Source organism: Babylonia areolata, chromosome 8 (assembly GCF_041734735.1).
Source record: "Babylonia areolata isolate BAREFJ2019XMU chromosome 8, ASM4173473v1, whole genome shotgun sequence".
NCBI classification, from domain to species: Eukaryota; Metazoa; Mollusca; class Gastropoda; order Neogastropoda; family Buccinidae; genus Babylonia; species Babylonia areolata.
In genome coordinates this window covers 9,643,368-9,656,160 of record NC_134883.1, presented here as the reverse complement: position 1 = coordinate 9,656,160, position 12,793 = coordinate 9,643,368, and the positions used below count along the sequence as shown (strand labels likewise).

The 12,793-nt window shown below is 44.3% G+C and overlaps 1 protein-coding gene across 1 annotated transcript; it reads left to right on the top strand.

Annotated features, from left to right (window-relative positions):
• The first annotated feature begins 2,689 nt into the window (after positions 1-2,689).
• Positions 2,690-12,536, top strand: LOC143284966 (uncharacterized). Its single transcript, XM_076592128.1, has 7 exons — positions 2,690-2,741; positions 3,178-3,232; positions 3,849-3,982; positions 6,300-6,481; positions 8,407-8,570; positions 11,484-11,680; positions 12,487-12,536. Exons 1-7 carry the CDS (start codon positions 2,690-2,692, stop codon positions 12,534-12,536), a joined length of 834 nt encoding a protein of 277 aa, XP_076448243.1.
• The last annotated feature ends 257 nt before the right edge of the window (positions 12,537-12,793 follow it).

Sequence of the window (12,793 nt, the reverse complement as noted above, 5' to 3'; positions counted from 1 at the left end):
ACGATACAATAGAGCACAACGTAAGTGACACGATGCTAATGACACAATCATCTACAATGTAGTGTCAATGCTCTGTAACGCGGAATGATACTCGTACAATACAAATCTTTCAAGTGATAGAAGTAACTTTGTTTTCTCAGAAAATACATTGTCAACACCAATTCTGGACTGAAAAAAAAGAAGAAAAGAAAACTGATCAAATCTTTCCACATATTTTAATTGTGATGACAGTGCATTTCTTGGAAGAGCCCAAAATTTTGTAAAGAAGCGAAAAGTAGGACACCCACAGTTATTTTACTTTTCCATATTGACATATTTATTCACAAAACGTTTGCACTCTTATCTTATATATCGTCACTTCGAAGTCTCTCTCTCTCATTTTCTATCCTTTAGGCCCACATTCACACACCCAACACGTTCTCTTAATGTCTGGAATACACTTCTGGATTTGGATCTCCGTCACTCACCAAGACTGCCCACTTTTAAAACAAATTAAACACGTTGTCCATTCAAAATGGCCAACGAATGTTATGAAACATAGTTGTGTGTGTGTGTGTGTGTGTGTGTGTGTGTGTACACGCACAATATATATATATATATATATATACATGTATATATACATACATATATATATATATATTTCTTTTTTTTTTAAAGATTTTTTTAATACGTCGAATCGTAATTTCTTCTGCTAACCACGGAAGATACATTGTTAATACATCAGAAACGAGCAGCAGAATTCCGCCATGTAATGGCCAATCTATCTGAATATAACACGGGAAATAATTTTGTTTAAACCCTGGCGGATCTCACTCATCCGAAACATAATATCACGCATGCAAACCGTTAACAACTTAATAAACAACAACAACGACAAAAAGCTCGAGCCAGAGAAATATACTGTGTTTAAATTAAAAAGGCGTTACACTGATTACATTAGCCCGACAGGCCGTTTAGTCGGTAAGAGCAGTGTGCATGGTAACCCTGATCTTTTCTTCTTCTTTTTTTCCCCCCCTTTTCTTTCTTTCTTTCTTTCTTTTTTTTTACCTTTTCTTTCTTTCTTTCTTTTTTTTTTTTTGTCCCTTGCATTGAAGATCACATTTCCCATATTGAAATACCATCATCATCATTAACAGAATTTTGCACTGTTCGCACGTATCACTGTAGACGAAATACACCATTAACACATTAAGCAATTGCAGAGTACTACATCAACAATGAACTTGCAAGGGGTTTCTAGGTAATCGTTGTCTTATTTCTTTTTGCATTCATCTTGCGCATATGGTACGAAACAAGCCATTTCCTTGCCATTAAAATGAACATTAATTAATGGCAATGTCACAGAACACAAACGTTCAGCGATCACCTTATTCATCTTTATTGTCCGTAATTTTTTTTTTAAACATTAAAAAAACAAAACAAAAAAAACCCCCAAAAACAAAAAAAACCACAAAAAACAAACTACACCCCCCTCTAAAAACAAACAAACAACCCCCCCTCCACACACACACACAAACACACACACACCCACACACACACACACACACACAACAACAACAACAACAACAACCGAGATACATCAAGTCGTAATCATCAGGAACTGTTATGGTGGCACCGGCCAGTAGCCGCCAATGACTGAATCACCCAAAGCAGCGAACGTTCTGGGATCCAGCCTATGAATCGTATCGACAGTTTGCGATAATATTTTCATTGACAGGTTTTGAAGGAGGCCGCTGAATTTTACTCACAGACTGTTCTGTGCAAAGACCTCATCATTAAGCGCACAATGTTCACTTGAAGGGAAGATGGCAAATGATTATGTAAGACATGTATTTGTCAATACTGTGTCCGTGAGAGTTTGTCTTCAATTTCCGGTCGCGCCCTTTCTCCGAAGTTTGGAAAATCACACCGAACGGAACGTGTGCAGCACGCACTTGGCGCAGTCAAAAAGAAACCATGAAATGATACACATGTGTTGTCTCCTGGCAACATTCTGGAGAACAAAGAAATCCACACTGACAGGTACACACACACACACACACACACACACACACACACACACACACGCACACACACACACACACACACACACACACACACACACACACACGCACACACACACACACACGCACACACACACACACACACACACACACACACACACATGCCTAGCAAATGTAGTGTAGCGTATATGGATCTGTCCGAGTGCAGTGAAGCCTTGAGAAACTGATTTTGTTCACGAACGACCTTTCTTTTTCTTTTTTTAAATGGTTGGTGATCCCCGACACGATCAACAATTGGCCTGTTGCTGAAGAAATGAAAAAGAAACTACTGACAATCAAAGCATTACGAAATCATGCTGTCATGTCAAGAACAGAGCGAGAGAGACAACTTGGATATATAAATGCAGCTGCACTGCCAAGATTTCGAAAACAAACATCTCAAGGGACTCAAGACTGCGGAATATGGACCACTACAGTTGATAGCTTACAATTTTTTCCCCGCATAAAAATTAAAAAGTCTGTTTATGTCTTCCTCTGTGAATCGGATATGTAAATCTGGCAAACTGAAGGGGTTTTGTACATCCCCCCCCCACCCCCCTCCCGTTTATTCGCGCAAACGGATTAACCGAAAAGAGTCATGCAAACATTATGGTCGTGCAACCAGAAATCGGGTAACAGTCGCGCAAATGGCCATCGCTCGTTGTGCCGGGGGGGCGGAGTGGGCCGGATGGGGTGCGGGTGGGGTTACCTTCCTGGGACTGATTGCATGCCAGAATCGCTCGATCTTGTTTGCACAGATTAATTAATGCTGCCAGACGCAATGCTCTCTTGCCGTCTGGTTCTAAATAATTATTCAGGCACTTCTGTGTCCATGTATTCTCAACTGTCAATATACTGAGGTCAGTAAACAGTGGAACAGGTTGGGATGTGCGTGCAAATGGAACCTATCTCCGTTCACACGCAACACCTTCCGTCTCTCTTTCTGCCTCTCTCTTTCTGTGTGTGTGTGTGTGTGTGCTTGCGTGCTCGTTTCTGATTGGATTTGCTTTCTTCAACTTTGCCAGTCAGATAGCAGTATACAACTGCTCGTTCTTTGCGTTGCGGTGATCAACATATTGCAAAATCTACCGTTTTGATTGGACAAACTTTGCTGCCAGTGTGCGCATTTCCACAGACGTCAGCAATGATTCTTCAGGTCAGTGTGCTTGGAGCAGCGCAGTGACAGACACGTAGGAGCAGGAAGCGTGAAACGTAGGGTTCAGTTCGGGGACAGTTTTCTGAAGGCAGGACTCGGCAAGAGCTATTTCTTCACAACCTTACTATCACTGACAATTGGATTTGACAACAACAAAAAATCGAGATTCTCCATTTGCGGTTTCAGAACGTCAGAGTTAGATGGACACAGAATGGATTAACCTGATAACAGATGCGTTTGCGTGCAGAAGTAAAGCTTGTCACCATCATTAACATTTTTTCATGATATACTGAAAATGAGGGCATAATTATCGTGGATGTATGTCAAACAAGGAATAAAATGTAAAATAACCCCAACGTCAAGCTGCTCAGTTTCTCATTATCTGATTCTATCACTGACATTTCCCTGTCCCAAACTTAATCATCAACAGGAAAGTTGACACAAATTACAGGAATGTATCTGAAGTGGTTGTTGAAGTATCTTTTCATCTGTGTCGAGTTTCTCTCTTTATTAATAACCGACGTATCGAGCGTCGTGCTGCTCGATGGTATTCGGTATCTCCGTTACAAAGGAATCGACTTGCGCAGTCCTTGTTTGTTTAGTTTTGGAAGCGTGAGATCTACTTTGACCTGTGTGAAAACGTGTGCCAGACACAGCGCCTGCAAGATGGTCTCCTATCACGCTGTGCACAAGACCTGTTGTGGGGCTGAGAGCCACGCTTTTGACATGAACCCAGTGTATGCCGAGGACGTCGACAATAGCTGGCTCTTCATTGAAGTTCAAGGTGTTTTGTAGCTTGGCGTTGTTTATATATATATATATATATATATATATATATATATATGTCTCTCTCTCTCTCTCCATGCCTGTCTTGTCTGTCTATCTGTGTCTGTCTGTCTCTCTCTCTTAATTGCCATTTGCTACAAACTATCCTAAACAGTAATTAACAACCATGATATTTTAAGAATCCTGTTACATCTTGAAAACGTATATAGCATTGACATTAATGCATGAACCGAATATTTTTAAATCCTGTTACATCTTGAAAACGTAGCCAATACAGCAGTGACATAAATGCGTGTGCCGAATATTTTAAAATCCTGTTACATCTTGAAAACGTAGCCAATACAGCAGTAACATAAATGCTTGTGCCGAATACTCTGTATGCAGTATAATTTGCTTCTCTCTGTCTCATGTTCCTCTGTTCATTTCTCTTTCTTTTTTTTTTCTTCTCTTTCATTCTCTCCCCCTCTCTTCCGCCCCCCCCCCCCCTCCTCTCTCTCTCTATCCGTCTCTCCCACACTCTCCTTTTGACTCTCTCTCCTCTCATTTACTTTTAGCTATGATGTGTTCTATGTGTCGGTTATTATTCATATATTCATGACTGATGTTTTATGTACATATCATTTTCGTTGTTGTTGATTCAGTCCTTTTCCATTTCGCGGGCTGGATGAAAAACAGCATTGTCTCGCTTACTCTATAGCTATCAGAAATGTCTCGCTTACTCTATGGCTATGAGAAAGTAAAATCTATTCAAATCAATCCAAATCAATCGTCTCTCTCTGTCTCACTTTCTTTCTTTTTGTCTTTTAGTTGCATTTATCAATGCTCTTTTTCTGAAAGGTGTATTCGCATAGAGCTGGTCTGAAGTATTGTGCTTCCTTTGTGGAGAAAAAAAAAGCCTGGGATGGGGGAATGAGAAATGGTGGTGATGGTAACAAACCCACCAGTAACAGAGATGTTACATTCTTTGCTATCAGTAGTAATGGTATATCTATCTATCTATCTATCTCTCTCTCTCTCTATATATATATATATATATATATATATATGTGTGTGTGTGTGTGTGTGTGTGTGTGTGTGGTGTGTGTGTATATCACGGTTGAGAGTGGGCTGGAGAAAATAATGAACATCAAACTGTATTATATTGCCTATATTTTAAAACCCGCTCAACCATTAACTACGTATTCACCTTGCAAGCTTTTGACACAAAATCGGGTTTTCTTTCCGAAAGCTACATGTTGCAGTATATATTTCGAGAAAGCTTTCGATTCCGTGAAATGGAGTTGTTCCCGTGAAGAAGGAAGGTTCTAAAATCAGCAGAATGTGCCAGCAGAGTGCAGAAACTCCTGGAAACCTAGTTACCTGAAAGAGAGTGATACAGGGACACCAGTGAGAGAACTCACAGGCTGGGTGGCGTGGGGTATCCCTGGAATAATAATAATAATAATAATAATAATAATAATAATTGATACTTATGTAGCACACTATCCAGAAATCTGCTCTAGGTGCTTTACAAAAACACTTTTGTTAACATAACACATTACATCAATGTTACATACACACATCAAAATGTGACTACACACACACACACACACACACACACACACACACACACACACACACTACATACAAACATTTTAATATACATGTCTATCTAACAGCTACCCTCAACATATACGCACACATAGGCAGGCACAAACTTACATAAACACACCCAATCCAAGACTGGTCATTGCACAAATCCAGAGGTGGGGGCGACGCCGGCGTTGAAAGCTGGCGAAGAATTTCTGACACTGAGACAGGTTACGAACGAGCACCACCGAAAGTCTGCAAAACTGGGGGTGCTGAAAGAAAAGGTGTGTAGGAGGGGGTTGGGGGTGGGTGGGTGGTGTGGGCATCATGCTCAACAGTACGTATTCAGCTCGTTGTTTGGACGGTTTGACTGCTCATGAGGAACCATCAACAGGACCGACAGATAACCACCAAGCAACCGACTTTCCGGACTGCCTTGCAGACAGGTATTTTTTTTATGTACAGGCTGCATGTGGACAAACTGGTGACCTTTGGATTAACTCTCCCACCCGCCCTGAACTCCACCTCCCAACTCTCTCTCAATTAAATATGACTAACCTAGTGCACCATTGCGAGATACACATGTGCTGTTGATATATCATAATTGCCCCCTTCATTTCAGGGCCTTGGCCTAAGTCTTAATTAAACCTATCGTCTCTCTCTCTCTCTCTTTCTCTCCTCCCTCAATTCACTCTCTCTTTCACTCTCTTTCTCAGACCACATTTGGTACGAGGACTGGGTTCTAGCCTTTCGAGCCAGGGCGGGCACCGGGCTGTCAGTCTACAGTGCCTGGGCCAACAGCGGCCACCATGACGACGCTCCAGTCAACACGCGTCTTCAGTTGGGATGTCTGTCCGATCCCATGTCCTGCCAACCGATTTTTCGTAGCGTGTACCTGGACACCTGGACATCGGCGGGCGTGAAAAAGGTACATGTAGATGGTTAACAAATAGTAAAGAGTGGTAACTCTCTCCATTCACAAGGTACACAACTTCAAGTCAGTGATACTAACGCTACCGATTCAGCCAGCACACAGGTAAATAAAAGGTACATTGGAACAAACCCAGACACTTCCTCAAAAAGGAAGCGCCGGGCCTGTCCCTATACCGATCATTTGACATGTGCACACAGCAGCAAAGACTGAATAATGTGCAAACACAAATTAAGCTTTTATTCAAGACTGGCATAGCCTCTTTAATCCTGAACAAGTCACACAGAACACATAGACAATACAGAACAAACACATGGTTGCCTCGGCGGTTTTTCAACTGGAAATTAACAAATAATGAGGCCAGGAGATGAAATGATTAACAAATAGTAAAGAGTGGTAACTCTCTCCATTCACAAGGTACACAACTTCAAGTCAGTGCTGCTTTCGCTACCGACTTGTTCTGATGTGCCTTTTATTTACCTGTGTGCTCGCTGAATCGGTAGCGAAAGCAGCACTGACTTGAAGTTGTGTACCTTGTGAATGGAGAGAGTTACCACTCTTTACTATTTGTTAATCATTTCATCTCCTGGCCTCATTATTTGTTAATTACATGTAGATGGTTTTGGGGTGTGTAGCCTGGCCAACAGCAGAGAGCTGTATGATCAATGGTTTCTCCATTGCATTGGGAATTCATTTACAGCTTAGTCTTTTGTGACTCTCAAACTAGGAGGCAAGATTGCACTAGCTCTTAGTACTGCAGCCTCATGGGCTAGCTGGCCTTTAGAACCACCCCAACGTCAACTGTCCTAAAATCCTTTTGGCCGAGAGAGTGTAGGTGTAACCTGGGAAACACTCCACTATAATCGATTTCTAGTCCAGATAGCCGGGACAGCAGTTGCCTCCTCGAACTGCTGTTCTGATGGTCATGATCGGATACGACTGACTGTCACAAAGTGGGGGCAGTGACTGTGTTTCTGCTGTTTGAGTTTATAAGGACACTCACGGACACTTGCGTGCGATAGCATTTGTATGGATGCGTGTCTCTGTTGACAGGTGTGTTCGCGCGCGCGTGTGTGTGGAGGGAGAATGCGGCGGGGGATACGTGCGTCTGTGTCTGTTAGAAGGATGGTCGGTGAGGGAAGGAGGTGCGCGTGCATAGTTATGTGTGCAGTCGTGTGCATGTGAGTATGTATGTGTGTGTGTGTGAGAGAGAGAGAGAGAGAGAGAGAGTGTACATGAGCCCGTTTGTGTGCGTTTTCGAGAGTGCTCACGTGAGTGTGTTTGTGTGCATGTATGTGGGCGCGTGTGTGTGAGCGCAGGTAGAGCGTGCGTGCATGCAACCGTGTATTCCGTGTTCACGCATGTGTGTACATGCGTAGGCAGGGGTATTCGTGTGTATGCGTGCACGCCTATCATCGTGCCGTTGTGTATGGGCACTGCGGTGACCACGTGGTGTGTGTGTGTGTGTGCATGTCTGTGTGCGCGAGCGTGTGCGTTTTCCGCGCACGTTTATGTGAGAAGAGTGGCAGTTCACAAAGGATGACCATTTTCCTCTTCTACCCACATGTTTGTACGAAAAGGGACATTATTGATAACAAACTCTACTCTTAAAAAATCAGATATAGGGTGGACATAACTTATTGTCTGTGATCTATCTCATAAAACTGTAAAGAAAATCGGAGAGATTGAAATCCAGTACTGTTCTTTTTTCTTTCTTTCTCTTTTTTTCCACGGGTGCAGTAGGATGGACTGATTTGCGTTATGGGGTAAGTGGAAATCTTAGTGGCAAGGTTTTCAAGAGTAGGTATAAATCACTTTTCAAGACATAAATTTTGCTCCACTGTCAAATTCTCGGAGGGGTGTACGAAGCAGCTAGGGAACAAAGCAGCGTGGCATTGACTGACAAAGTTTCAAATGAACAGGTCAGTTTGCGCCTATACAAAAAGGGCGCTAAGGTCGTCGACGTGGTGTTTGACGGGACAGGGTCTGACGCAGAATCATGGATGACGCCTTCGCGGATTCTACAGTCGCTCTGGACAAACCTTCCCAAGTCCTCTGGGTCTTACAATTACTTTAGTTTGGAAGGGTAAGTATCATTCTGCAGACTGTTGTTGTTGTTATTATTATCATATTATTATTATTATTTATTTATCTATTTATTAATTTTTTTGCTGCCCCATCATCTGCACCGTTTCAGTGGCATTACTCCCACGCCACTCATTTAGATTCCCCCATACACGGCCACATCCAGGTTCGTCCGTCACAGTTTCAGCGTCGGCAGTCCACAGGGAACCATCGATGTTAGGTCGCCAGGAGGCCACACACCAGAGGAGACCATGCACTGCTGCTGAGTCACTTCGGTGGTGTTCAGTGGTGCCTGTTCTGATTCATCGTACTTAGGACACCACCTACTAAGCCCCCTACTAACGACAATAATGGCTTAGTCACGGAGCCAGACTGACTGAGCGTCCCTCCCAGAGTGGAGACCGCCACCACGTCCCTCAAACAACAGGCCCCCATGAATCTGCCGACACTGAAGACATTGACAGGACTCAACCCAAGCACAGAAGTGGAGGGGCATCGAAACTGAGGTCACCATGAGAGCAGGGCATGAAAGGCCACAGACTTTGAGACTGTTTTATTTATATTGATGATGATGAAGGAGGAAGAGGATGACGATGACGATGACGATGTTGCTATGGAGGACCATTCTGGTTTGGGACTGCGTGATAAGGCTGTACTCTATGCTTCCTGTCACAATGATATCCCGGCGTTAACCAGGCCCGAGAGATACATACACTAGCAGTGTTGGTCAGGTAATTGGAGCAACACACCCAAAGACGCATCCTTGAAGTGGATGACACTCGACTATGTGGTCCCAGTCTCCCCATTTAAGCCCACAGCATACTCAACTCTAGGTAGGAGCCGGCCACGGGCCGAAAAACCCACCTCCGTTGGGATTCGAACCCGCGTCCTCCCAGCCGTCAGTCCGCGACGCTAACCACTTCACCACGGCGGCTGGTATCATAATATTATTTTTATTGATACTTAAACAGCGCCTACCTTCGGTCTCAGACAAAGCTCAAAGCGCTTTACAAACACGAAGTCATTTACACAACAGGCTGCCCACCTAAACAGAGCCGGTTGATAGCTGCTTCTAGGCGCTCATCATTCTCTTCCTGCGTTCAGTAAGGCGTCAACCACACGCACACATACACAAGTTTATGGCATTAGAGTGAATTTATCTTGAGAATTTTACCATAGACAACCTTTTTCTTTTATGCCGTGGGTTCTTTAACGTGCGCTAAGTGCCTGCTGTACACAGGACCACGGTTCCGAATGGCTAGCCAGCAGTCCAGACCACGTTTCAAGGTCTAGTGAAGTGGGAGAAAAATACTGGCGAATGTGGAATTCGGTCGGCCAGATTCTCTCGGCCCCTCGGCTGACCAGTTAACCAGTGTGCCATCGCTCCACACTCCAGATGAATAGGCTTCAACAGCAGCAGCACGTACTTTGATCAGCAAAACAGCGAGTGAGACGCGATGAAACGAAACGAGGAGGTGAAGAGAGACACTGCCACAAACCAACAGATGGATGGGTGAGACGCGAAATTAATGTGCTCGTCTTAAAATCAGGTGTGTCTGAATGGAAAGTGCAGAGAAATAGTAGGCCGTTGGTACATAGCATACGTCGGTTATTTGTTTATTTACCCATGAATTACGCGTTGTTGTTTTTGCGACAGCTCCAGATCCATTTCATTCCCCACACCCGTTTGTTCCTATTCCCTCGTTCACAACCATACCAGGTGCAATGTCCCAGATCCTCCCCCCCCCTCTTTACGCCCATACTGAACCCCCCCACCCCCACCCCCTACACGGCCTCTCCCCCTCGTCTCCCCCCATCCCGAGGGACAAATAGGAATCCCATATTGTCAATCTGGGGGTCTTTCACTCAGCCTGGCTCCACGCCAAAGTGTTAATTGTCAGTAGAGAAAGAGGGAGGTGGGTATTAGGTGTTGGTTGTTGAAACAATACATGCGGTGTGTCCAGCGACAAAATATGACAAGCAGCAGCAACAACAACAACAAAAGTGATAAGAAACTCCAGGGAGAGCTGGACAGTACAAGGTCTTCAGAGAAGAAGCCCCCCTCAGTCAAGTGTTTCGGCCCTGAACTCCTTACACTCTAAGGGGGTCGGGCCGCACCCAGGTCATGACTCATGGATGCCATTGTATTGCCGCGTTTTTTTCCCCCTGGTACTCAGCAGGTTCGAACCTGCGCGTCCAGGGTGGTCGCCACTTCAGGACTGTGTCACCTTTTCTTGCAGACGTTTTAACCACTGAGCCATCGAACACCTAGTTTGAGCAGGAAATTTTGAGTTAGGAAGTTTACTTTCATTCCTCCTCCTTGTCCTCTCTCTGCTGGAAATCAACAGATGTTTCATGAGGCTCACAAAGCCTCTTGCACCAATCTCTGTGGCCTGGAAACCAGATTCTCTCAGGCTGCTGGCTAGACTAGCATACTTCTCGGTCTTGTGGATGTGGGCTTCCTCCATTCTGCTTTCTTATGGCACAGTGAACTCAGTCAGAATCTCTTGTTTCGTTGCCTGGGAGCTGAGTACTATGTCAGGTCTCATGCCGCTCTTGCTGATGATTTCTGGGTGTTTCTTCCCCTCTGAGAGGTCAACTGTGCATTCCCAATCTTCGGCACCATCAAGCAGCCCACGTTTCCATGCTTTGGATGTTACACCTGTTCCTGGCTAGAGTTTATTGCCTTCTGCAGAGAGGAACTCTACTGGAACTTCTGGTGGTGTGGATGCTCCTTGGACAGTGCTCATCATATTTGCAATTTCTTTTTGCACTTGGTTGTGCCTTCATATGTACCGTCCTTGGCTCAACGCCGCTTTGCATGAGCCGAGGACATGTTCCACTGTTTGTTTGCCATGGCAGAGTGGGCACGCATAATGAGAGAAGAATAACTTCTTTGTGGTTTTTTGGACAGATATTCAAGCAGTCGGAGGCGCTTCCACATCAACGCTTACTACATGGGGTGCTCTTTGGACAAGGGTTGGCTGACGGTGACGGACCCTCTGGAGGGCACCCGGACTCCCTGCGATTGGGAGCAGCACCCTCCTCACCCCCCGTACCCAGCCTTCATCTACAGCACGGCTAGCGGCCCCACCACCTGGCAGAACAATAGTGAGTCCTTTTTTGTGTTTATTTGTTTTTGTTTTTTTGTTTTGAGGCGTGTGTGTTTGGATTCAGTAGTTGTTTCAGTTTCAGTTCCTCAAGGAGGCGTTACTCACTGCGTTCGGATAAATCCATATACGCTACACCACATCTTCTGCTAGACAGATGCCTGACAGCAGCATAACCGAACTCGCTAGTAAGGCCTCGAGTGCGGAAATAAATAAATGAATATATATATATATATATATATATATATTGTGTGTGTGTGTGTGTGTGTGTGTGTGCGTGTGTGTGCGTGCGCGCGCGCGCGCGTGTGTGTGTATCACAGTGGTTTTCTTCTACAGACTTTCGCCAGAGGACAACACATTTGGTATCATGTGTTCTGCACACGGGCCCTCAGGTTATTGTCTTATCCCAATGACCAGACGTTCAACTTGATATTCCAGTCAAACTTGGGAGAAAGGACAACAGCGGGTATCGAACACAGACCCTCTCGGACACTGTATAGGCAGATAAGCGAACATAACACTCCTTCCTTTTTTAGTAGTGTTGGTGTGGTGTTTGTGCTTCTGGGGGTGGAGGATGGGGATGTGAGAGGGAAAGGTTGCGCAGGTGCTAATGTGCGTGCGTGTCTTTCCCTCTACTTGCGATCGATTTTTTATTTATTGACTGCATAGTCCAACAGATGATTATTTCATTGCAAAATGAGTATTCACAGTTATATGAACCGTTTGACAGAACGTCACAATGTTTTCTTATCCTTCTCCTTCAGTTAAAGCCTGCATATCTGTAGTTTTGAATATGATGTGTTTCAGACGCTGCTGTGGACGTTGCCGATGTTCTGGCCGTCTTCATCCAGTTCTGAGCATGCAGAATCCACAGATGAAACGGGCAGTGTGCAGTATCTCTCTGCGTAGGCCTATCCTCCTGCGTTAGTATTTATCTTTTCTCTTTTTCCCCCTTCTAATTCTTCTTATCATCAGCTTCACCAGATTCAGCACCTATGGACTCGGGCTTGTTTTAAAATTAGAAAGTTTGATAAAAGTTTGGTTAAACAGACTTCTTGGTTGACTGATAGAATACTTGGTTAAGCAGAGTACTTTGTTATATAGAATACTAATC